The sequence below is a fragment of the Acomys minous genome, assembly GCF_964271855.1.
Source record: "Acomys minous genome assembly, chromosome: 12".
NCBI classification, from domain to species: Eukaryota; Metazoa; Chordata; class Mammalia; order Rodentia; family Muridae; genus Acomys; species Acomys minous.
The window spans coordinates 68,503,749-68,530,519 of NC_140493.1; the positions used below are offsets into that span (position 1 = coordinate 68,503,749).

The 26,771-nt window shown below is 45.6% G+C and overlaps 1 protein-coding gene across 2 annotated transcripts; it reads left to right on the plus strand.

Annotated features, from left to right (window-relative positions):
- On the plus strand, positions 1–26,273 carry CRK (CRK proto-oncogene, adaptor protein). Of its 2 annotated transcripts, none has more exons than XM_084802841.1 (3): positions 1–408; positions 12,011–12,376; positions 23,507–23,646. In XM_084802841.1, exons 1-3 carry the CDS (start codon positions 168–170, stop codon positions 23,512–23,514), a joined length of 615 nt encoding a protein of 204 aa, XP_084658967.1. In that variant the 5' UTR covers positions 1–167; the 3' UTR covers positions 23,515–23,646. The 2 variants fall into 2 exon arrangements, with proteins under 2 accessions (XP_084658967.1, XP_084658966.1); XM_084802840.1 differs by having other exon boundaries at positions 2–408; positions 12,011–12,546; positions 23,507–26,273.
- Positions 26,274–26,771: the final 498 nt, after the last annotated feature.

Consider the following 26,771-nt stretch of genomic DNA (forward strand, 5'->3'; position numbering starts at 1 on the left):
GGTAGAGAGCGCGTCATTTCCGGTGGGGAAGGCCCGCGGCCGCCGCCGCCATTTCGGGCGCTGCTGGGAGGCTGACACCGGAGCCGGTCCGCTGGGCGGCGGGCGCCAGGGCTGGAGGGGCGCGCGTGGCGGCGGCGGCGGCCCAGCGTGAAGGCGCGGAGGCGGCCATGGCGGGCAACTTCGACTCGGAGGAGCGGAGTAGCTGGTACTGGGGCCGCTTGAGCCGGCAGGAGGCGGTGGCGCTATTGCAGGGCCAGCGGCACGGGGTGTTCCTGGTGCGGGACTCGAGTACCAGCCCCGGGGACTATGTGCTCAGCGTCTCCGAAAACTCGCGCGTCTCCCACTACATCATCAACAGCAGCGGCCCGCGCCCTCCAGTGCCTCCGTCGCCCGCTCAGCCTCCGCCGGGTGAGGGACAGACGGGCGGGAGGCCCCGGGCGGGGGTGAGGGCCGTGGAACTCTGGTCGGCTGCTGGAGGACGTGGGCAGAGAGGGCTGGAGTGACCCTGGAGGGGGAGATGCCTTCAGCGCAAGCTGGTTCCCACGGACGCGCGGGATTGTGGTGGAGGACGAGCCGCTCACCGTGGCCTCTGGGTGTGCCTTGGGAGCCGGGGAAGGGGAACTGCTGCGGCCCCGGGGTGGGGCTGGGCTCCAGGGTCAGGCCCAAGGGCAGGGCAGGGCCAGGCAAGGCAACTTGGGGACAAAGAGTTAATGGGGATATTGCGGGGGACATTATTTGGCAGAGGTGCCCAGCATGGATCTGCTAATCCTACAAGTGGCTTTCAGGCTAGAAACGTTTCCTGCGGTGTTAGAGCCCGGGTTTGGCCATACTCCCCTGGTGGCCTTCGGTAGGAAGTCACCACGTACTGGCTGGCTGGGAGGGATGGAGACACCCTCAGGAAGCCGGTCAGCTTTTTCCTTTCTTGGGCATTTTTCCAAAATCTTTCTTACCGTGCTCTTCCCTTGTGGAATACGAAGGTGGTGAACTTAGTGACTTGGTAATAGAAAAAAAAAAAAAGCTTTCTGTGACTAGCCCGGCGTAATCGAAGCCTAGATGACAAATTGTGTCCCAAGAGGTTTTAAGTGTCCAAAAGGCTGCCTGCTGCAACTAGAGTTTCTAGTTTCAAAGTGATTAGTGGAGGAAGATTTTTTTTTTCTCTCCCCTTCAGAAAATAAAGCAGGCATAAGCCAGTGAGAACAACTCTGGAAGTGAATGGAGTTACGTTCTCCGTGGGCTTACACAGTGTCAGTCATGCACTTCTGGAACTTTTCTTGCCCAGTAACTAGGGGCTGTGGTCAAAGTCTTCCAGGATTTGGGAACAGACTTGGGCGGAAGATACACCAAGAAAAATTATCCAACTGGGGCTACCTTGTCAAGGACCGTTGAGTTGTATGTAACTGTCTTACCTATGCTAGTGAGTTGTCAGATGTAACTGTCTTACTCGTGCTAGTGAGTTGTCTTGGCAGTGTTAGGTAAATCCATGCACCTAGCTCTTGAAGGTTGTGAGATGCAAAGTGATTCTGAGATTGCTGGCATCTATTTGTGTAACAGCACCAGCTTCTTGCTTTCTGCATGTTTGAAGTGCAAGCCTTTTCCTCCAAGAGCTAAGCCAGGCTCGTGAATGAAGACTCTTTGGCTAGCCCTTTAACAAACCTGCCCTTTTAGGATAGTCCTAAGTTAGATTTATTCACTTTGGCCAGAAATAAGGAGGTAGGACAGACCGTCCTTTTTGTTAGCACAGAAGGTAAGGGGAAAACTTGAGTATTGACGTGTTTGTAGTTTACAAATTTAGATCTTCTAGGTCTTGTTGGTTTCATAATATAAGTAAGATAGGACTATTAATGCAGTATATTTGCCCTACACAAGATAAATTGTGTTTTTGTACCATCTGTAAGATAATTTATTGTTTTGTGCTAGGTGCAGTAGTAGGATGCTATGTTATCATTGAAATTAAATCCTCAGCCAAATTTCATAGTTCATGCTTCTAATCTCAGCACCTAGGTAGGTGAGTCATGAAGATTTTACAAGTTCCAGGCCATCCTGGAAAACTTAGCCAGACTATGCCTCAAAATAAAGAGCTGTGCTACAGGATGGGACTGGGGATATAGTTCAGTGGAAGGTTATTTGCCTGGTATTTGGAGAGCCCAGGTTTTACTCCCTGTAGCTGGAGGCGAGGGATTCAGTCCTCAGCTTCCTCCTGAGGGTTTTTGTTAGAAAGTGTGGGACTAGCAGCAGGCAGGCTTGTTAGTTTGATGTTTCTTTATACCTGGGTGTTGTGGCTTTGTATATCAGTAGCTCCACCTTCTCAAGACAGGTGGTTGGCCTAGGAGACAAGATTGCCAGTTTGGGGGTGAGGTGTGGAAAGTTCCTTGGCGTTGTGGCAGTTTGTTCTGTCATATACCCATGTTCTCTGTAGGGCAGTCAGCTGGCTGGCTGTCTCTCCTTTATAATGGCTACTTAGTCTGTGTTCTTCTCCCCATTAAGCAGCTTTTCTTTGGAAGCCACACAGAAATCACCTGAGTTTTAGAGGGGCATATATAATATTAATAGCTGGCACTTACTGACTGATTATCATATGCCAGATGCATTGCTGTCTACTTTGTGTGCCTTCTGTCATTTACTCTCCACAGCAATCCAGGGAGTGAGGTACTGCAGTCTCCATTTACTCAGATATTTTCATATCTGAGGAACTAGAGGTCCAGTTACTTGCGACATTTAGTATGTGACTAAACCAGAGTTTAGTATGTAACAAAACCGGAGTTTAGTATGTGACTAAACCGGAATTTGAACTGGGCAGGGCGACCTGAGAACTAACTCCTTACTCTTTAGTTTTGATAGTCTTTGTTTATTTGCTTTGGGATCCCTGCAGTGCATATAGGAAACTCCATTTTTTGTTTGTTTGTTTGATTTAAGACAAGCTCTCAAATAGCCCTAGCTAGCCTACAATTCTGTATAACAATTCTGGCTTTGAACCCAGAAAAATCTACCTGCCTCTACCTCCTGAGTGCTGAGATTTAAGGTGTGCACTAGGGTACTTGGCTCAGAATTTTAAATAAATAAATATAAGAACAAGCAGCATGGCTCTCTGGGTAAAAACCTGCCTTGCAGGCCTGGGGATCTTAAGTTTGATTCTTGGATCCTGGGGTAGAATAAGAGAACTAGCTTCTGAGGCTTGTCCTGGCCTCCACATGCCCACATCATTCATGCCCACACCATGTGCTTGTGTTTGCACACTAAAGAGCATGTGGGTAAGGCAGGCCGGGGGTTGTCACCTTAGCCCAACAACCTTTTTTATTTGAGACTTCTGGTAACCCTGACATGGGACTCACTGTGTCAACCAGGCTAACTTAAAAGATCCTCCTGCTTCTGCCTCTGTGTTGTGGGGATTACAGGCATGAGCCACCAGGCCCAAGTAATGACCCCATTTGAACTTACCATAGGTCTTTAGCTCCCATAGATGATCTCCTGTGCTGCTCTGGCCTGGGAGCGTGGCTGTGCCCAAGCCATAGGGGAAAGTTTGTTCCACTCTGTAAGGCTGGGCTTCAAGGTGAGCCTTCTGGGAAGACTTGGATCCATGGTTTCTTCTGCTTAAGATAATAAAAGACTGAACTGTGACTGATAGAGTCCTGGGCTGAGTGGGAAGCTGGTAGTGGGTCTCAGTTGATAGGCTCTCCATTCTAGCAAGAGTGAAGGCCCTGGTTTCAATCCCCAGCATCACACAGATCAGGCCTGTAATCCCAACATGTAGGAGGTGGAGGCAGGAAGCCGGATCATTCCTGGCTTTGAGTGAATTGGAGATCAAGAAACCAAACTTGAATAAAGTGTGTGTGTGTGTGTGTGTGTGTGTGTGTGTGTGTGTCTGTCTGTCTGTCTGTCTGTCTGTCTGTCTGTCTGTCTGTCTCTCTGTCTCTGTCTCTCTATGTCTCTGTCTCTCTCTCTCCCCCTCTCTCTCTCTGTATACATATGTATAATTTAAAGATAGGGTCTCACTATGTAGTTTTGGCTGGCCTAGAGATTAATGTAGCTCAGGCTGGCCTCAAATCCAGAGAGCCACCTATCTCTGGGATTAAAGGTGTGTGTGCGCCACCACTCCCAGCTCCTTTAAATTATTTTTATTTCATTTGCTTTGGTGTTTTGCCTGAGTGTATTCTGTGCCAGAGTGTTGGATCCCTGGAACTGGACTTAACAGACAGTTGTGAGCTGTCAAGTAGGTGCTGGGAATTGAACCCATTCTTCTAGAAGAGCAGCCACTTGCTCCTAACCACTAATCCATCTCTCCAGCCCTATCTGCCACAGGGTTTCTCTGTGTAGCCTTGGCTTTCCCGGACTCATTTTGTCGACCAGGCTGGCCTTGAACTCACAGAGAGTGCTGGCATTAAAGACATGCACCACCACACCCTATCTGCTACTTAATTGTACAACTTTGGGTCTTTTGTTTTGTTTTGTTTTGTTTTTTGTTATTTATTTTTTCTTTGCTTCAGTTTCTTCACTTGAGAAAGTTGAAAAATAGCAATACCAGCTGAGTGCACACCTTTAATCCCAGCACTTGGGAGGCAGAGACAGGTGGATCTACAGAGCAAGTTCTAGGACAGCCAGAGCTGCTATAACTGTTATACTTGGGGGGGGGGGAGGGGGGAGGCTGTTTGAGTAAATGACCAGGTTATAAATATTAATCTTTTTGTTTTTTTGTTTTCTGAAACAGGGTTTCTCTGAAGTCTTGGCTGTCCTGGACTCTCTTTGTAGACCAGGCTAGCCTTGAACTCTTAGTGATCTGCCTGCTTCTGCCTCTCAAGTGCTGGGATTAAATGCGTGTGCTACTACGCCCAGCCTGCCTTTTTATTTTTTTTGAGGAAGGATTTCTTGTTCTACCTGGATCTCAGCAGATGACTAGGCTGACTGGCCATTAGCCGTCTGGTATCCTTCAGTGTTAGCCTGTCAGTGTTGGGTTTGCAGAAGCTTGTGGCCACGCTTGGCTTTTCATTGTGGATGCTGTGCTGGGAATCTACTCAGATCCTCGAGCCTGTGCATCAAGCTCTCCCCAGCCTGAACCTGAGCATTTCTTAAGAGAGGGCTTGAGGGGAGGGTAGAGTGGAATGTTTGTCTTGTTGAGTATCTATGGTACACCAGCCACTTCTTGTACATTGATTTATTTTGTGTGCATGTGGGGTGCATTAGTGCCGGCACATATGGGGATGAGAAAACCCAGTGGGAATCTGTTCTACCACGTCAATTCTGGGGATCAGACTTCTGGTTGTCAGGCTTGGTGGCAGGTACTTTTACTTTTCAACCATCTTGCTGCCCCCCAGCTACTTTTAAATACAACTTTCTTACTGTAAACTTGTACTGTTATTATGGGTGTGTGTGCTGAAGTGTAGAGATTAGTGGGATCTAGTTTTCTTCTTCCATGCTTATGTGGGTTTCAGGGATCAAACTCAGGTCTCTGGGCTTGTATGGCAAGCTCCTTCACCTGCTGCCATTTCACTGGCTGTTCTGTTGTTTGTTTGTTTTGTATTTATTTTTGTTTTTCAAGACAGGGTCTCTCTGTGTTGGCCTTGGCTGTCCTGGACTCGCTTTGTAGACCAGGCTGGCCTCGAATTTACAGCAATCCACCTGCCTCTGCCTCCCTGAGTGCTGGGATTGAAGGTGTGCGCCACCACCGCCGGCTTGTTGTTATTTTTTTAAGTAGATTTTTGTTGTTTTAGCTTTCTGGAGAGGGGTCTCACTTCAGGCTGGTCTTTCTCTTCATCAGCCACTTTAGAAACTGTTAGAGACGGAGGCACAGAGAGGAAACTAGGTAACAGCTTATTACAGCCACTGAGTGAGGATCTGACTTTCCATCAAACATGGCTCTACAAAGTACCATGCCAATAGCCACTGTTTTGTTCTTTTGGGATTTTTTGTTTGTTTGTTTGTTTCTCCAGACAGGGTTTCTCTGTAGTCTTGACTGTCCTAGACTCACTCTGTAGACCAGGCTGGCCTCGAACTCACAGTGATCCACCTGCCTCTGCCTCCTGAGTGCTGGGATTAAAGGTGTGCGCCACCATGCTCTGCTTTTTTTTTTTTTTTAAAGATTTTTGTTTGCATAGTCTTTATTCACTTGTTTATTGTTAATATTTGATATGTTTTTTGAAATGGTCTCATGTAGCCCAGGCTGGCCTGGAATTCCCTTTTGTAGCCAAAGATGGTCTTGAACTGAAACTCTCTCACTTCTCCCGAACACCAGGATTATAGGTTGCGTTACCACACCATGCTTCCTTGGTCCTCAGAATCCTTTCTTAGATGGAAAGACAGCAGCCTTTAGTCCTTTGTGTTGGACAAGTAGTGGGCTTTTATTTAAACAACTTCTGTAAATGCCGTAGGAAGGAAGGGTTGGTAGTGAGAGAGAGGAAGTGCTGTGAGATTTTGGAAAGATTGATGGTAGAATAGTTGTTGGTGATCTGGCCAGAAATAACCGGACCTGTTTTAGCATAGAGCCCTCAGGTGATAAATTCTTTGGGGAATAACATTGTAAAAACTGATGTTTCCTGAGACCTGAAGAGCTTAGCATTGGTTTTGCAGATGCAGAGAAGCACCGACCAAACAAAACAAAACAAAAAACCCAACTGTCTGCTTATGTATTTATTTACTTAACTTTATTTAGTTTCTTGTCTTACTGTATAGCTTTGGATGGCCTAGAACTCAATTTGTAGACCAGGGTGGCCAGGAAATTCGGACAATCTTTCTGTTCTTGCCTCCTAAGTTCTTACCACCACACCCGGCTAATATTTATTTTTCAATATGTTAATTTATAACTGCACTCTCAAGCCAGGTCTAACAATGTAGGCCTCTAATTCAAGCTCCTTGGGTAGGCTGAGGCAGGAGGATCAGAAGTTGAGGACTGGGCAACTGTATAAGACCTTGTCTCAAACTTGCCTACCCTGTGTGAGGACCTAGGTTCTATCCTAATATCCAAGCTGCACATTCTGAGTCTTGCCCAGGTTTGATGTAGAGGGTGTGAGGTTTTCCACGTCCCAGACAGCAGTGAATTCTGTCATTCATCTGTCCTCTAGGCTGAGCAAGTATCTCCTTCCTTTCCTTCCCTTCTGTTTCCTGCCTTTGGCTGTTTGTGGTTAGGAGGGAGGGAGAAGGGATCCAAGTGTGCAGCTGTGGTGAGGTCTGGGCTTATCTGTGACTTACGTACATTCTTTTCCCTTTCTTCCCTTCTGGAGTTGAGTCAGTGAAGTTTGCCTGCTCCATATATCTGACTGCCCACAGGGTCAAACCGGCATCCCTCCGTTATTGCAGTGTCAGCACTGACGAAGAGTGATTTGCAGGAAAAATGTGTCAAAGGCTTTGTTTAATGCTTTGCTTGTGTTTTGTTGGCTGGGATTGCCTAGGCACGAGAAAAAGGCCAGTGAGCCTGGTTTATGCCATGCAGCTTTAGCAGCACTGGAACAAGAAGAGTTAAAATTATCTTTGGCATTTAAACAAACAAAAAACCAAAAAGATGTGCTTTGCCTGTATGTGTGTATCTGCACCACTTTTGTGCCTGGTGCTCCTGGAGGCCGGAAGAGGGCGTTGGATCTTCTGAAACTAGAGCCACAGTTGCTGGGAGCCCAACCCCTCTGCAAGAGCAGCAAGAATGCTTAGCTGCTGAGCAGGCTCCTCGAACCGTGTCTTCCTTGTGTGCTAGAGGAGCTTCTGAAACTGAGTCTCTAGGTTAACTTTAGCTTTAAGTTTCTGCTGTGCTGGGCAGTGCTGGTGCTCCTTTAATCCCAGCCCTCAGGAGGCAGACATGTGAATCTCCTAGTTTGAGGCGAGCCTGGTTCACAGTGAGTTCCAGAACACCGAGGGCTACACAACAAAACCCTGAATGAAAAAAAAATTTTTTAATTAAAATAAATAAATAATAAAATTTTTTGTTGCGCTTACTTTTTTTTTTGAGACAGGGTTTCTCTGTGTAGACCAGGCTAGCCTTGAACTCACAGATAATCCGCCTGCCTCTGCCTACCCAGTGCTAGGATTAAAGGCAGGTGCCACCAGATCTGGCACTTACCTTTCCAAGGGGGTTGGCTGCAGCAGCCCCTGGCCTCATACAGCACATCCCACTTGCCCTTCGTATTGTAATAGCCACAGCAGCTGAAGGAGAGTGGAGAAATGTCACCTTTCTTAGAGTCCAGGTGCTTTGAGATGTTTCTGCCTCTTAGAGCTGCCCTTGCCTTGTCATTTGCTGTACCTCAGGGCACTTTACTATTGTTGCTGGTTTTGTTTTGTTGCTACTGCTGGTTTTTAAAAGAATGCACCACCCATTGCAATAAAAGCCTCGTGAAGACATGCTGCTTTGTTTCTTGCTCACCACAGGGTTCACACCTTTTTCTCTTTGTAAATTGTGTAAAGCTGGGACTAGAATTTCATTTGACCACTTTCCTAGTTTCAGAGTTAAACATTTATTTATGTTGATTAAGAATAATCAATGAAGCAGAGCTATGGTGGCGCACGCTTGTAATCCCAGCGCTCTGGGAGGCAGAGGCAGGTGGATCTCTGTGAGTTTGAGGCCTACAGAGTGAGTCCAAGACAGCCAAGGCTACACAGAGAAACCCTGTCTCGAAAAACTAAAAGAAAAAAAAAAAGAATAATCAGTGAGCAGGGCGTGGTGGCCCACACCTTTTAATCCAAACACTGGGGCAGAGGCAGTGTTTGTGAGTTTGAGGCCAGCTTAGTCTACAGAGTCCAGGACAGCCAAGGGTACACAGGGAACAAAGAATAACGTAGGGGCCAGAGACATGACTTGGCAGTTAAGATTGCTTCCTGCTCTTCTAGATCTGGGTTCTATTCCAGCAGCCGCCTTAAGAGGGCTTAGAACCACCTGTAACTCCAGATCTAGTGACCTGGCCTCTGGGAGCGCTGCACATAGGTGGTATAACATATTTGTATTCTCTCACACATGCACGTGCACACATGTATGGAGCTGATGAAATGACTCAACTGATAAATAAATGCTCTTTTTTAAAAAGTCTGCCTGCATGTACACCTGCATACTAGAAAAGGGCACCAGGTCTCGTTATAGATGGTTATGAACTACCATATGGTTGATGGGAATTGAACTCAGAACCTTTAGAAGAACAGCCAGTACTCTTAACCTCTGAGCCATCTCTCCAGCCCACAATAAATGCTCTTCCACCAAGCCTGATGCCCTGAGTTCAATCCCTGGGAACTACATGATAGTTGGGGGTTGGTTTTGTTGTTGTTGTTGTTTTTTTTTTTTTTTTTTTTTTTTTTTTTGGTGCTTTGTTTTTGTTTTTTTTGAGACAGGGTTTCTCTGTGTAGCCTTGACTGTCCTGGACTCACTTTGTAGACCAGGCTGGCATCGAACTCACAGCAATCCACCTGCCTCTGCCTCCCAAGTGCTGGGATTAAAGGCGTGCGCCGCCATAAAATTGTCCTCTTAGTAACACAGGCAGTAACACAGACCTTACATTAAATGTAATTTCAGAAAAGGTTTAAGCCAGTTAGATGGCTCAGTGGGTAAAAGCGCTTGCCAGACAAGCCTGGTGACTGGAATTAAAGCCCTGAAACCCACGTAACAAAGCTGGGTGCAGTAGCTCACACCTGTAATCCTAGTACTCCTAAGTGACATGGAGGCAGAGATAGAAACTCCTGGGATTTCAGGAGTCAGCCTGGGGTATGAGGCACAGCAAAAATAACAGAAACATTGCCTCAGTGAGATAGGAGAAGGAAATCAACTTCTGTGAGTTGCCCTCTGACTTCTACACTCATACAAATAATAGTAAACACAAATAGTCTAGGCTTGGTATATGTAAAAAAATTTTTTTATAAGTCTAGGCTTGGCACATAACTTCATTCCCAGGACTGGCGTGGGAGAAACTGAGTCTTTGTGACTTTATTTTTATTTTTTCTTTTTCGAGACAGGGTCTCTCTGTGTTAGCCTTGGCTGTCCTGGACTCACTTTGTAGACCAGGCTGGCCTAGCGATCCGCCCGCCTCTGCCTCCCGAGGACTGGGATTAAAGGCGTGCGCCACCACGCCCGGCTTCTTTGTGACTTTAAAGTCAGCCTGGTCTACATAGTGACTTTCAGGCCAGCCAGGGCTACATAGACCTGGTCTCAAATAATATTTTAAAAATAAATGTAGGGGCTGGAGAGATAGATCAGTGGTTAAGAACACTGACTGCTCTTCCAGAGGTCCTGAGTTCAATTCCCAGCTCCACATACATGGTGGCTCACAACTGTCTATAATGTAATCTGATGCCCTCATCTGACCTGCAGGCAGAGCACTGTATACATAATAATAAAGAACTTTAAAAATAAATGTAAGAGCTGTGTGTGGTGGCGCATCCCTTTAATCCCAACACTTCAGGAGGCAGAGGCAGACAAATCTGTGAGTTTGAGGCCGGCTAGTCTACAAAATGAGTCTAGGGTAGCCAAGGCTACACAGAAACCCTGTCAGAAAAAATAGCCAATAAATAAATGAAAAGAACACTGGAGCTGGAGAGATGGCTCAGGGTTAAGAGCCCTTACTGCTCTGGCAGAAGACTGGGCTCTGCTTCCCAGCACCACCTGTAATTCCAGTTCCAGGGTATCCAATACCTCTCTGACCTGTACACACATGGTACATATGCATACACTCAGGAATATGTACATGCACATAAAAATTTTAATAAGGATAGTCTTCAGCTGGAGATTGAGAGCACATGCTGCTTTTTTGGGGGGTGGGGTTTCAAGACAGGGTTTCTCTGTGTAGCCTTGGCTGCCCTGGACTCTGTTTGTAGACCCGGCTGGTCTTAAATGCACAGCCTCTGCCTCCCAAGTGCTGGGATGACAGGCGTGTGCCACCACGCCTAGCTCCATGTTGCTCTTACTGAGGTCTCTCTCAGTTGCCAACACTTTTGTCAGGCAGTTCACACCTATGACTCCAACCACAGGGTAGCCAACTCCCTCTTCTGAACTCTGTAGACACATGCACAAATATGCACGTACCTCCACACACACATTCATAAAAGTAATTAAGTCTTTGGGTCTGAGGAAATGGCTCTCAATGGGAGTACTTGCTGCTTTTGCAGAGAACCTGGGTTCAGTTCCTTGCACCCACATGGCAGCACACAAACCCATCTGTACTTCAAATCCCAGGGAATCGGATGACCTCTTAGGAATTGTACATTGTAGTGATGGTAGTGTGTGAGCTTACAGTAGCTTTCAAGCTTTTTTCATCTCTTCCTGAAGCAGTTTCAGGGACCTATTAAAAAAGGAGAGCTTGCACTTAGGAGGCAGAGTCAGACGGATCTCTGTGAGTTCAAAGCCAGCCAGGTCTACAGAGTGAGTACCAGGACAGCAAGAGCTACACAGAGAAACCTTAACTTGGAGAAGAGGGGGGAAAAAAACTTGAGGCCAGGCGCACATGTCTTTAATCCCAGCACTCGAGTGGCAGCAACAGGTGGATGTCTGTGATCTGTGTGAGCCTGGTCTACACAGTGGGTTCCAGGCCAGCGGAGGCCACCCAGACCTTGTTTCATAATAGCCAGAGGGAGGGACGGGGCAGAGCTTGCTGCATTTCCTCAGGCTGCAGAATGTATTCAGTTACTTTATGGGGTAGCAGCAGAACAATGGGGGAATCGAGGCAGTGTACTGTCTGCATAACCTTCTTCCCAGAGGATGCGCATTTATTCTGTGTGTATGAATGTTGTGTCTACATGACTGTCTGTGCATCGTGTGGGTCAAGTGCCCAAGGAACTGAGAATGCGCACAGATCCCTGGGACTGCAGTTAGAGCCACTGTGAGCCGCCATGTGGGTGCTGAGAATGGAACCTCGGGCCTGTGGAGGAGGACATTCCTGCTACAGGGTGATACCCGTTTAGGCTGTGAACAAAGAGGGCTTTAGTCTTGTTCGTTTGTTTTGTTTTTTTTTTTTTCAGTGTACTTTTTTTGCTGGTCAAACATTGTATAAGAAATGCATAAAATCTGCATCCTCTCCAGTATAGTGTACCTTCAAATGACACTTTGCTCTGTTTTTTCTAGGAGTGAGTCCCTCCAGGCTCCGAATAGGAGATCAAGAATTTGATTCATTGCCTGCTTTACTGGAATTCTACAAAATACACTATTTGGACACTACAACGTTGATAGAACCAGTTTCCAGATCAAGGCAGGGTAGTGGAGTGATTCTCAGGCAGGAAGAGGCCGAGTATGTGCGCGCCCTCTTTGACTTTAATGGGAACGATGAAGAAGATCTTCCCTTTAAGAAAGGAGACATCCTGAGAATCCGGGATAAGCCTGAAGAGCAGTGGTGGAATGCAGAGGACAGCGAAGGGAAGAGGGGGATGATCCCTGTCCCCTACGTGGAGAAGTATAGACCTGCCTCCGCCTCAGTATCGGCTCTGATTGGAGGTAACCAGGAGGGTTCCCACCCACAGCCACTGGGTGGGCCGGAGCCTGGGCCCTATGCCCAACCCAGCGTCAACACTCCGCTCCCTAACCTCCAGAATGGGCCCATTTATGCCAGGGTTATCCAGAAGCGAGTCCCTAATGCCTACGACAAGACAGCCTTGGCTTTGGAGGTACATAATGTGCAAACTGTAGAAAGACGAGACCTGCTCCAGGGTCTCCCTTTCAGACCTCTTACAGCTTTGTAGGAATGCTGATGCAGCAGCAGCTTTGTGATGTTGTAGATGTCAAACCATTAAGTACTGATTTTGGCATTTATGTGGGGTTTTCTCTTTCTTAGAGAAAACCTATTTTGCAATAAGTAATTTTAAACTGTATAACTGAATGTTTTGATTGATCTACTAAACCTACTTTGACTAATAACCACCTAATTAGGAATTAACCTGAATAACTTTTTTCATCTCTATCCTAACTTCTTTCTTGCTGTTCGTCACTGTGTAAAACAAGATGGGTTCACACAGACTAGAGTGTAATAAGTGCTTTGTAGCAGTATACTTAAGTGGGGGGTTTTTTTTTCTTCTGTTTTTTGTTTTCTTTTGTTTTTGAGTTTGGGTGTCTGTAGCCCTGCATATCTTGAAACTCACTCTGTAGATGAGGCTGACCTCTAGCTCACAGTGATCTGCCTGCTTCTGCTTCTGAGTGCTGGGATGAAAAGATTGTACATACCACCATGTTTATTCAAAAACTGCATTTATTTTAGCAGATAGTGAATTCCTTACTATTAATTATGTTTGCCATGAATCTGGAAAAGCTGAATGCTAGCTTTCACCAGGTTTAGTCCGTAGTGTTAGACACACACACACACACACACACACACACACGCGCGCGCGCGCGCACACACAGAGGGAGAGACGGATGGACGAACAGACAAGTAGCATACAGATGTGAATTGAGCCATAACTAAGAGGATGTTTGCATCTTAGTGTGTTTGACAAGGCAGAAGTCAGTTGTGCATGAGGATTCTTTTTACCTCTAGTCATTTGTCATAGCCCACTTTGTTGTGGCATCATTACATTTGTTCCTCTTAGCACTCACAGCTCATCCTCTTGCTTATTTTTCCTCCCTCATTTTCTGTGTTATGAAGAGTAAGTGATTTGGGACAAAAGCTAGTGTAGAGGTGGCCTGCTCGGCCGTGTGTCAGAGCCTGCCAGTAGACGGACTGGAGTAGAGAGGGTAGCCAGTTCTTGTGAGCATGGCCTGTGTGGACACATAGCAGAGAAGGCCGCTGTGCGCCTGTGATCTGCCTCCTCTCTTTCCTTTGGGTTGTGTTCCTACAGTAAGGAGTTGGAGCTGCCTGGGCATGTTAATCCATAGATGAGCTAATATTTATGTGAACCAGATTGATGTTAATGGTTTGGGTTTTTTGTTGTTGTTGTTTTTTGTTTTTAAACACAGTTTCTCTGTCCTGGACTCACTTTGTAGACCAGGCTGGCCTGGAACTCACATCAGTTCACCTGCCTCTGCCTCCCAAGTTCTGGGATTAAAGATGTGTGCCACCACACCTGGCTGTATTTGAATTTTAAAAGTTTTTATTTTTATTGTATGTGATGAGTATTTCCCTGCATATATGTCTATGTGCTGCATGCCCACAGTGGCCAGAAATGGGCACTAGATGCCCTAGACCTGGAGCAACAGGTTGCCTTGTGGGTGCCAGCACGCAACCCCTGGTACTTTAGAAGAGCAAGTGGTGCCAGGTGTGGTAGCCAAGCCTTTAATCCCAGCACTGGGGAGGCAGAGGCAGGAGGATCGCTATCTCAAAGCAGCTCGAAAAACCAAAAAAAAATAAAAGAGGAGGAGGAGCAAACCACTGAGCCATCTCACCAGCCCCCAAAATTTTCTACTCATTTTTGGTCTAGTTGAGTCAATTGAGTTTCCTACGTTTGACTGAAAACTGTATTATGTAGTTGTTTAGTTAGTTAGTTTGTTTGTTTAGATGGGATCTCACTATGTAGCTCTCGCTGTCCTGAGCTCACTATGTAGACCAGGCTGGTCTTGTGCTCACAGAGAGAGTGCTCGGAATAAAGACATATGCCACCATACCCAGCTTAAAACTATATTTTTAAAGTGTTCTGTTTGTTCTGTTGCTATGGACATTCATTCTAGCCCAGTCTGGCCTAGAGCTGACTATGTAGCTGGCTGGCCTCAAATTCTTGACACTCCTGCAGAAGCCCCAACTGTTAGGATTACAGGCCTGAACCATCACAGCCCTGCTGAAACTGTATTTTTTGAGATTATGTCCTAACTTTAAAGTGTCATTTCTTGGCCTTGAGAGATGGAATGTGTGTTGCCTACGTCACACTGCATAGCAGATGAGGAAAGCAAGTTTTCAGGCTCATGTGGGTTGAGGGGATGGTGCTCCTTTCTAACACAGGGCTGTAGACATTGTGTGTGGGCGCTGGACACTGACTACCGGTTTTATCAGCAAGGGACTGGCCAGTAAAGCAGTGTTCCTGGGATAGGCCTGCACACCAGGAGAGGAGGGCACTATGTCAGCTGTGCACTGCCTTTTTGTTTTGTTTTTTTTTTTCATTTTTCGAGACAGGGTTTCTCTGTGTAGCCTTGGCTGTCCTGGACTCGCTTTATAGTCCAGGCTGGCCTCGAACTCACAGCGATCCACCTGTCTCTGCCTCCCGAGTGCTCGGATTAAAGGCGTGTGCCACCTGCCCAGCTTTGAGATGGGATTTTAATGTAGTGTAGCCTGGTCTTGACATCAGTAAAGCCTAGGCTGTTCTTGAATGGTGTCTTCCTGCCATAGCCATAGCCTCTCAAATACTTTTTGTTGTTGTTTGGTTTCTTTTCTTTTTTTGGTTGTTCGAGACAGGGTTTCTCTGTGTAGCCTTGGCTGTCCTAGACTCACTTTGTAGACCAGGCTGGCCTCGAACTAGTTCTTTTTTTCTTGTTGTTTCTTGTTAACTAGGATCTAGGCAGGGGATGACCACTGAGGTATATGCGCAGCCTCAGCATGCAAGTGCTGAGATTACAAACCTCTATCACTATGCTTGGATTCAGTCTTAAGTACTTGTATTCTAATAACTTGATGGCTGTTTTTAAAAACAATAAATGTAATTAAAAGAAAACATTTTCAGCTTAGCTTTGAATAGCTGTAGTAACTTACCTACTGAGATGTGTTCCTCTGTTAGACAGCGCAGTTTGTCATACCTTGAGCTCATGTTGAGCACTGCCACTCTCATTTCTCACTTTGTATTTGTATTTGTGAGTTACTTACTCTCTGTTTGTTTGTTTTCAGTAATCAAAAAAAATAATAGGTGTCTTTTTTTTTTTAAACAGGATCTCTCCATAACAGCTCTGGCTGTCGTGGAACTCATTCTGTAGCCCAGGCTGGCCTCGAACTCACAGAGATCCATCTGCCTCTACCTCCCAAGTGCTGGGATTAAAGGTGTGCACCACCACACCCTGGTTTATAACTGGTTTTTGTTTTGTTTTTTTATTTTTTTTTTCTTGATTTTTGAGACAGGGTTTCTCTCTGTAGCCTTGGCTATCCCAGATTCCCTTTGTAGACCAGGCTGGCCTGGAACTCACAAAGATCCACCTGCCTCTGCCTCCCAAGCGCTGGGATTAAAGACATGCACCACCACGCCCGGCTATAGCTGGTTTCTTTATGATGTTTATTAACTGTGCTCATATTCACATCCTATTGCCTACTTTTGCTTATTTGTTTATTGTTTGTTTGCTTGTTGTTGCTTTCTAAAGATTTATTTTATAGTCGAGTGTGGTGGCACATACCTTTATCCCAGCCCTGAGGAGGCAGAGGCAGGCAGATCTCTGTGAGTTCGAGGCCAGCCTGGCCTACAAAGAAAGTCCAAGATAGCCAGGGCTCTGTGTAAAAGAGAACCGTGTCTCAAAAAAGATTTTATATATATATATATGAATACACTGTCTTCATGCATACCAGAACAGGGCATCAGACGCTATTACAGATGGTTGTGAGCCACCATGGAGCAGACACTGTTCTTCACCACTGAGCCATCTCTCCAGCCCCTAGTTTTTTTTTCATGATTAATTTATTTGTTATTTATACAGTATTCTGCCTGCATGTATGCCTAGATTCCAGAAGAGAGTACCAGATCACATTAAACTATAGATGATCGTGAGCCACCACATGGTTGCTGAGCCATCTCTCCAGCTTCTAATTTGTTTTTGTTTTTGTTTTTGAGACATGGATTCTCTATGTAGCCTTAGCTGTTCTGGACTCACTTTGTAGACCAGGCTGGCCTTGAACTCACAGTGATCCACCTGCCTCTGCCTCCTCAGTGCTGGGATTAAAGGCATGCGCTACCATGCCCACCCTTAATCTTTTTAAGATCACATTTGTGTAATCTCAGCACTTGGGAGGCAGAAGCAGGCGGATCGCTGTGAGTTTGAGGCCAGCCTGGTCTACAAAGCGAGTCCACGACAGTCAAGGCTACACAGAGAAACCCTGTCTGGAAAAACAAAACAAAACATTACATTTGTGTATTTATTCTTGGGAACATACATGTAATGACTTTACATGTGGAGATCCAGAGGATAATTTGTGTGAGTCAGTTCTCTTCAACCGTGTGGTTTCAAGGACTACTACGCTCATTGGCTTGGTGACAAGTGCCTCTACCCATTGAGCCACCGGTCCAGACCTTGGTGTTTTTGAGACCGGGTCTTATGGAGCCCATTGTATTCTCCATTTCCTTGTGAAGTTGAAGATGGCCTTGATCCTGATCTTCCTGCATCTGTCTCCCAAGTGATTTATTTTATCACTACAAACTTCCACAGTCACAAGCCAGGCGTGATGGCCAGCCTGGTCTATAAAGGGAGTCCAGGACACAGAGAGACCCTGACTAGGGGGTCGGGGCAGGACAACAAACGTCCACAACCCAATATTAGAAACATGACATTTTTCAATATCTATAGTGTGACCTAATATCAAAACTATGACCTTTCTTTAGCCTACTAACTCAGTACTCCTGTGTTTCCGTCAATATCTTTTTTGGTTTGGTTTGGTTTGGTTTTGGTTTTTCGAGGTAGAGTTTCTCTGTATAGCCTTGGGTGTCCTGGACTCAGTTTGTAGACCTGGATCGCCTCAAACTCACAATGATCCGCCTGCCTCTGCCTCCCCAGTGCTGAAATTAAAGGTGTGCTCCCCTACGCCCGGCTCGCAACATCTTAAAATCCTTCGTGGCACTCTTGTGTGAGTTGTGCCATGCCTCTGACACTGCACAATTTGAGGGCTTTAAGTGTCATAATACTGTTTCTCTGTGCAGCCTTGGTTGGCCTAGACTTGCTTTGTAGACCAGGCTGGCCTCGAACTCACAGAGATCCACCTGCCTCTGCCTCCTGAATGCTGGGACTAAGGCCTGCGCCACCACGCCCTGCAAGTCTTAAGATTTTTGAAGCAAGTTCTCTTGCTAGCTCACTAGTAGAGCTAGCTGTATTGGGACATACTAGGCTTCACTGGTTGTCTTGGTTTTAGCTGCCTTACTGTGACAGGTTAGTGTCTGTGAATAGACCACGTGGCCCTCAAACTCTGCAGAGGGGGAAGGAGATGCTGACTCCACAGAGTGCTCCTCCAGCCTCAGCAGCAGCACATAGGCACACACTGACGAACAAAACAGCAGGCTGGGTTTGACTCAGAAGCAGTAGTTTGCTTGCTTCTGCCTTAGATTGTTATCATTTCTTTAATTTCCCCACCCCCCAGACAACTCTTGAAATCTTGTTTGCCTTTGTTATGTTAACTGTTTGGAAACTGGGTGTGGTGGCGCATGCTTTTAATCCCAGCACTCTAGAGGCAGAGGCAGGTGGGTCGCTGTGAGTTCGAGGCCAGCCTGGTCTACAAAGCGAGTCCAGGACGGCCAAGGCTACACAGAGAAACCCTGTCTCAAAAAACCAAAAATTAAAAAAACAAAAAGATAATATGTGTTAAGCTCTTTTTTCTTTATTTCTTGTTTGTTTTTATAGTTAATGTTCAGAACAGGATCTAATTGTAGCCCAGGCTGGTCTTGAGTCTCCTGGCTCAACTTCTGGAATTCTCAGATTATATGTATTGCACCATATACCCCAACTGGTTCTTATTTTTTTTCTATTTATGCTCATTTAAAATTTGAAATGGCCAGCCATGGTGGTGCACGCCTTTAATCCCAGCACTCAGGTAGGTAGAGGCAGGCGGATCACTGTGAGTTTGAGGCCAGCTTGGTCTACAAAGGGAGTCCAGGACAGCCAAGGCTACACAGAGAAACCCTGTCTTGAAAAACCAATAGTAGTAGTACTAGTACTAATAATAAATAAAACTTAAAAATGACACCAGGCGATGTGGTACACACATCTTTAATCCCACCGCTAAGGGAGTCCAGGACAGCCAAGGGCTCTATTACACAGAGAAATCCTGTCTCAAAAAAAACCAACCAACCAAACAAACAAACAAACAAACAAAAAGCAAAGAAAAAGAAATTTTAAAATGATAAACCTGGCAGTGGTGGCACACGCTTTTAATCCCAGTTCTTAGGAGGCAAAGGCAGGCAGATCTCTGAATTTGAGGCAGCCTGGTCTACAGAGCGAGCTCCAGGACAGCCAGAGTCTCAGTTCCTCCCCGCCCCACCCCATTGAAATGAGTTGGGAGATGGCACCTACATGGCAGCTCACAAATTGTCTGTAACTCTAGTCCTAGGCTATCCAACACCCTCACAGAGACATACATGCAGGCAAAGCATCAGTGCACATAAAAATAAGGCTGGGCGTGGTGGTGCGCACCTTTAATCCCTGGTTCTAAGACTTGGGAAGCAAAGGCAGGAGGCACATAGAGCCAGTTTCAGGACAGCCAGGACCTCACAGAGAACCCTTGTCGTGGGGTGGGCTGCAGTGAGGTGGTATAGGATACAGGGGAGGATCGTAACATTTTACTATGGCTTGTGGTATATACCCATCAGTCTAACAGGCAGGCAGATAGAGGAGATAATTGCAGATTTAGCCTGGACAATATAGCAAGCACCAGGCCCTCCAAGAGGTAAGTTTGCCTCAAGAAAAACAGGACTGGAGAGATGGCTGAGCTGTTAAGAGCATTGCCTGCTCTCCCAGATGTCCTGTGTTCAATTCTCAGCAATCACATGGTGCTCCACAACCATCTATTCTGGTATCTGATAGCCTCTTCTGGCATGCAGGCATACATGGAGAGAGAGCACTCATCTACATAAAAAATAAATCTGAGCCAGAGACAGAGACAGGAAAACGTTGTAGCACTTCTGGGGCAGATTTATGTTCTCTGGCTCTATCCCAGCACTTGGGGGGAGCAGAGGCTTTCTATGAGTTGGAGGCTAGACTTATCTTACGTAGTAAGCTCCAGACCAGCCAGCCAGGGCTACATAGTAAGACCCTGTCACAAACAAACAGACAATAAAATAGTACGAGGCTGAATGTGGTCCTGCATGCTTATAATCCCCACATTTGCAAGGTGCACCAGTTCAACCTTGGCTGCATGACCATCAGAAAGCCAAAGTCAAGGAAGTTCTAAGTATTTTGTTTGGCTTTAAAACCATGGTTTAGTGAAAAGTTGTCTAAGCATAATCCTGGCTTTCTGAAACAGCAAGAACTGTTGGGAATCCTGTCTCGTGTGGCTTCAGTGGCAGCCCAGCTCTCTAAGTCGGTCAGTTCTCTTAGCCTTGACCCCACGAGGCACAAAGGATTACTAATTTGTTTGTTTGGTTTGGTTTTGGTTTTCTTTGTGCAGCCTTGTCTATCCTGGACTCCCTTTTTAGACCAGGCTGGCCCTGAACTCACAGAGAACCACTTGCCTCTGCTTCCCTGAGTGCTGAGATTACAGACATGTTCCACCATGCCTGGCATGGGTTATTCATTTTAATAATGTCTTTTTGAAGAATTTGTAGTTGAAGGCCACTTGGGGGAGTTTTTACTAGCCCAGCTGACTGCTTGTGTGTCCTCTTAGGTCCATTTAAAAATTACAATTAGCCAAGTGAGGTATGCATGCCTATAATCCCAGCATTCAGAGAGGCAGAGGCAAGTGGTCTATAAAGAGTCCAGGACAACTAAGGCTACATAGAGACCCTCGGTGTGGGAGTGAGGTGGGGGAATTACAATCATTTTATTGGTGTTTGCCTTTTTAGCTCCTGCTATTTTGATCTCTATGCTGAGAACGTACGTGTTTAAGAAAAGAATTTTGTATTTAAGAGTAAGATACTGTTTTCTCCAGTCTCCTTTGTAGTATAGAACCAGGAGAATCTATATCTTTTTTGTTTTTGTTTTTGTTTTTTAAAGATCTATTTATTAGCTGTGCATGGTGGCGCAGGCCTTTGACTCAGACCTGCCTTACTGCTGCCCCCCCAGAGGTGGGATTACAGGTATGCACCTGTATATCTTAAAGATGGCTCCAAGGCTAGGCATAGTAGCAAACACCTTTCATCCCAGAATTTGGGTTTGAAAAGCAGGCAGCTCTCTGTAAAATTGAGGCCAGCCAGAACTGGCTAGTAAGGAGACCCTGTCTCAAAAATCAGACAAGCAGCCGGGCGTGATGGCACATGCCTTTAATCCCAGCATTTGGGAGGCAGAGGCAGGCGGATCGCTGTGAGTTCGAGGCCAGCCTAGTCTACAAAGTGAGTCCAGGACAGCCAAGGCTACACAGAGAAACCCTGTCTTGAAAAACCAAAAATAAAAAAATAAAAAATCAGGCAACACCACACACACACACACACACACACACACAGGAAGAAAGAAAAATGGGGAAAAGATGGCTCTGATTTGTCCAAAGGTTTGCTGTATGGTACACACAATTCTATCCTGGTACTCTCTGACCTTACAGGAACCCCCATTCTCTTAAAAGCAGAAAGGGCCTGATGGTAGTTGGGCTGATGTAACCTAGGAAGAGCTAAGTAAGATGTTGACTGATAGCCTCCCACTTTTTACTGAGGTATAAAATCATTTGGTAACATACAGGATGTGAAAGTGCAGTTCAGTGGATTTACAGACATGGACATGAATGTGATGCTCAAACAGGTCAAAGCATCAAATATTTTCAACACTTCAGAATGCTTCCTTGTGTCTGTTGTCTTGGGCCTTGTGTGTGCTGTGTGCCTGCCATATTATGGAATTGCACCCCAGCCTTAGATTACTTTGACTAGCAAGAAAATCTCACTCTGCTGTCTTGGGTCCTTGAGGACTATATGTCAGAGTCAGCCACCTTGGACGTCAGGATGAATTGAATAATTGGTAACAATGAACTGAACCCTGGTGCCAGCAGACTGGAGGGGCAGGCCTGGACGTGGTGGTGGCCTGCCGTCCTCTTCTGCCTCTGCACAGGTGGCCCAGTTGTCACGGCAGAGACAGGTGCAGCGGCTGTCTTTTCTCCTCTGTATTTTACTCTTGCTTCCATTACTCTCTTCTGGTCTGTTTTGTTTTTCTGTTATCCAAACACCACCACCAGGGTTTTCAGATTTTGGGGGGCAAATTACAGACAGGATAGTAAGCAAGAGTCTCCCTGTTGGTGAGATCAGACCCCAGATCTTCACATGAGTTGCCTGTGCCCAGTAACTACTGGAGAAGGTTTTTTGGAGTCCATGAAGCCCTATATAACAGAGCTTCAAAGTTCCCAATCTAGGCGGTGAGGGCGTGGCACAAGCCTTTAATCTCAGCATTCAGGAAGGAGGCAGAGGCAGGCAGAACTCTGGGTCTGAGGACACCCTGGTCTACAAAATGTGTTTTAGGACAGCTAGGGCAAAACAGAAAAACCCTGTCTTCCAAACAACAACAACAACACAAACAAACAAAAAGTTCCCAATCTAATACCACCATAAGCTTTAGTGTAAGGTAATTCTGAGTTCAAATCATTTGCTGTGTGAATATCATAATTACCCTAATTTTCCACTTCGTCTATAAAATCAAAAGCATTTTTATCCTGGAGGGTTATTAGGAGAATTAGAAGCTAACATCTGCCTTGCATGGTGGCGCACACCTTTAATCCCAGCTGGGGAGGCAAAGGCAGGTAGATCTCTGAGTTTAAGGCCAGCCTGGTCTACAGGGTGAGTTCCTGGACAGCCAGGGCTACAGAGAAATCCTGTATTGAAAAAACAAACCTATTGTGCCTTAAGATATACTCAGAAGACATGAACAGCTCTATGCAAAACTCAAGTGACAAGCAAGGAGTGGTCATTATCTGGCTTTTTATTCAGTCTTCTGCTGTGGTTTTCTTTTTTGTGACAGGGTTCCGGTAGTGCAGCAGACTTGCCTCACATCTTCCGTGTAGCTGAGGGTGACTTAGGCCCTGGTCTTCCTCCTCCTCCAGCCCCTGCACCACCATGCTGTTCCTTCAGGGTTTTGAATCATTGTTCAGCTTGCCTCAGCGAATCCATTTATACATTGACCTTGCCTTAGGTTCATGGCAAAGTTTATATTTTCTAAGTGGGAGCAGTGATAACTAACTGGTATTGGCTATAGTAGTTGGTGGATTTTGTTTCCTTTTTCCCCAGTTGGGTAATAAACATGTGCCAGTTTAGGGAGCAGCAAGTCCGCTGGTGACATTGTGGGGAACTGAGGGGACGTGGTGTTCTGGCCTGTACCTTCTCTTCCTACTTGGCCTTGGCTGAGAAACAATAGGAACACTTTTCAAGGTCCCAGTGCAGCGCACTTGCTGTGGTTGCCCTCTGCTGTGCACGCAGTGGCAGCCACAGCATACCTGAGAGTTGTCCTAGGGCAGGGGTCAGGCCATGACACTACACATGTCAGGGAGCAGTAGGCTTTATTCCCTGAGCCAGATCTTATGGGATGAGGGTGCTGAGGATAGGAGGACAGAGAAAAGGGACATTAGCTCATCTAGGCGTGCTGAGGCTTGCAGGAAGTAGCTAGGACCCTTTTACTGTGTATATTCTCAGTGTCTTTGTCCACTGCTAACAGCACTCCTTCCTTTTGCCTGCATTAACCACACGTAACCAGTCGGTGGTGGGGCTGGGGAGGTAGTGAGTAGCCATTTCTATAACATCAGCCCTACAGCAATCACATGGGCAGGGGATGCCTAACAGAATGGAGATGGTCAGCTTGCATTCCTAACTGAAATAAAGTGCTCTCCTTGTTCTCGTCCTGCAGGTCGGTGAGCTGGTAAAGGTTACGAAGATTAATGTGAGTGGTCAGTGGGAAGGGGAGTGTAATGGCAAACGCGGTCACTTCCCATTCACACATGTCCGTCTGCTGGATCAACAGAGCCCTGATGAGGACTTCAGCTGAGTATAGCGCAACAGTTTGCTGACAGATGGGAACAATCCGTTTTCCCCCCCAATTGCCATCTATACAATTCTCTTACAGGTGTCAAAAGCAGTCTAGTTTATATAAGCATTCTGTTACCTGTGATCTTTCTTAAGACTGAGTTACTCCATTCTCACTTGTATTTACCATATTCAGGGTACGAAACCAGAGGGCTTGTATGGTTAACTTTTGAGTTGGCAGTTGTAGGTGGTAGTGGCCATGCCTGTATGAGAAGAGGTGACTACTTGCCTCCTTCCTCTTGGGCAGTACAGATCAACCTGTGGAAACTGATGGGCAGGAAAACGATGTTTCACACTGCTTACCCTGATTTCTTCAGTGGTTCTGTTTTCATTCTGAAACCATACTATCAAATGGCAGCAGACTGTTCCCTCCCACTCCCATGAAGTAATCATGCACTGTGTGAATATTACCCAGTGGGATTGCATTTGCATTTATGGACCATGACCATTGTATGACTCATTCTGACATTTCAAATCCTTTGGATTCTGAGAACACTACTAGAGGCATTTGTCTTCCTTCCCAGTCAATGCTTCATACTTTTTCTTGGATTCTTTCCTTGTTACTCTCCTGTGTACCTATAAGTGGCTTGATTCTTAGGATAGTACGTCTTCATTCCAGATGAGAAGCAGGATGTGCAGAGCACTTTATTCAGTGCATAGCTTTAAGCCAGTATTGGACTCACTCAGTGGATAAACTCCCAGCTCTCTGCCTTCCCCCAAAGGGGCATCATAGGTTCACACTGCTACTGCAGCTAAAGAGACTCCTTGCTGATGAGACGGATCCGGCAGGGCCATTTCTCCTGATTGCCAGCATCCTCACGGGGTGCTTGGGCTCTCAGATTTAACTTGGAGTGGAAGGACCAATCACTTATATCCTATAGAAGGTATCAAGGGCCAAACTCTGCCCTCTGCATCATGTGCAAGTTGTATAAAAGGCAGGTTAGAATTCTATGCATTTGGGGTAGGATTAGTACTTTGAAAACTGTGCCAATCATAAGTTACTTATGTATCATTTTACATGGCCGGAATAGTTCTTAAAGTATATTACATTATAAATTGCCTTCATTTGGGTTTTTATTTGTCCAGATTTAGTTTACAAGCCCTTTAAAGTATAGAATGATTTGTATGAGGTCAGATGCTCCAGAGAATAGGCCTCTGAGGCCACAGATGGGTTAGGGTTTCTTTAGACTGTAACGTGAAACTTTCAGGTGATAAAGGCACTTGCTGGTCTCTGGTGTGGTGTGACCAATAGAAACACCTTATACTTTGCTTTGAACCTCATTTTAGAAAAAAATAATGTACCTTCTTAGTTGTCCTGTATAGATTAATATAATGAATTTGCATTCTTTGAACATACACCAAATCATGGTATTGCAGTGACTAGCACATTGCTTAGCACATGTGTGTAGACATTTTGTACAAAGAGTGAGCAGAGTGCAAAAGCCTGTTACATGGCCCAGGAGTACCAGTCAGCACAGGATTGCATACATTACTGCAGGCAAACTTAATGAGTTGACGCTAACTTAACACTTTTTTTTTAACCTCACTCTAAGGTAAATGCTTGATAAAAAACATGAATACTCGACTTGGGAGGTTGGCACAGTGCTAAGCTGGCACTGGGTGCTTGGCGGTGTTGAGCAGACAGATCTGCAGTGTGCGACAGCGCCCCCCTAACTACTTGTTTCAGTTTTCAGTCACTCTGGAAACCCAGATGCACATTAAGGCTGTTTTCCTAAGCCAGGCATGGTGGCACGTGGCTTTAGTCCCAGGCACTTGGGAGACAGAGGCAGGTAGATCTGAGTTCAGGGCCAGCCTGGCCTACAGAGCTACTTCCAGGACAGTCTGAGTTACAAAGTCAGACCTTGTCTCAAAAACAAGCAAAAATAAAGTAATAATAAAAATTAAAAATCTGTTCCTGAAATTATGGCATCTAAAATGTTTGTAGGAAATCCTTGTCACACCTGATTTGAATGTTGATGGTTTTATTTGATTTGATTTTATTTTGCCTTTGATGCTGCCTTGTACTGTCTCTTCATTATGTGTGGTATTAATGGGATACTCAGCTCTATGCGAATCATAAAGACTCCTCAGTGATTAGTTGTTCCGAGCCACTACATGGACTGTCAGGTTGGATTTGGCTGGGTGTAGCAGTTACTGGACCTCAAGAGATCAAAGGACTTCTTACAAATATCTTCCAAAAATAGCAAGTGCTAGCATCCTAGTCAAGTGCATATGTACATTGTCACAGAGCAAAGTAAACTGAAATTGGCTGCTATGTTTTATATAGTCACTTCTGCAAGAGCCCATTTTTGGATACTAATGTTTGACATGGTTAATTCTTATTAATTTGTTGGAATTGTTTATTAATAATGCAAATAGATAATTTTCATTTTCCACAAGTAACATTTCACTATTAATGGTTTGAAATGGGTGATAAGCAAACCAATTTGAAATAAAATATGAACATGTGCCATTGTATTATAACACTATACACTTTCTTGACAGTTAAATTTTAAAAAATGGTTTTTTTTGGTAGCATGTATTGTATATGTTTATCGTATATGTAGTAAATAAAAGTATGGCCAAATGTTTGGCTTGGTGATCTTTTGGAGAAAATAATCTTGAAATATTTGTCAAAAAAGAATGTTTTAATGTTTAGGAGTGTGTCTCAGCTGCCCATCAGGAGTCGCATAAACTGTTCTGTACATGGTGGGTGCCTGATGACAGGGTGAACCGTTGGCGTGTGCCGTGGGATCTCTAGGAAGTATAACACTGCTGTGGCGTGAATATAAAATCTAAAGGAGCCTGCTGTAAGCAGCGAGCATCACCAGTCTGGAAATAGGTGTATGTAAGCGTAAGAAGATGGGGAACTTCATAAACTTTAGCCAGTTGGTCTTTAGAATGTTGGTGTAGATGCTCGGTTAATTTCTCCTTTCTAATGTAAGCAGCAAATGCTCAGGGAAAGTAATAAAGGTAAGAACAGAAGTGGATTGTACGTTGCTGCATGGTGGTGCCGCCCTTCCCCAAAGTGCACGTGTGTGCTTCAGGCTGACCTCATTCACTAGTGCTGGGAACTGCAGTCAAAGCTG

What these genes read in the sequence shown, in the direction of transcription:
- CRK (XM_084802840.1), top strand. Translation starts at nt 168, where the DNA reads ATGGCGGGCAACTTCGACTCGGAGGAGCGGAGTAGCTGGTACTGGGGC. An exon ending in GCCCGCTCAGCCTCCGCCGG is followed by an intron (nt 409 to 12,010) that starts GTGAGGGACAGA and finishes TGTTTTTTCTAG; the next exon opens with GAGTGAGTCCCTCCAGGCTC. An exon ending in AGACAGCCTTGGCTTTGGAG is followed by an intron (nt 12,547 to 23,506) that starts GTACATAATGTG and finishes CTCGTCCTGCAG; the next exon opens with GTCGGTGAGCTGGTAAAGGT.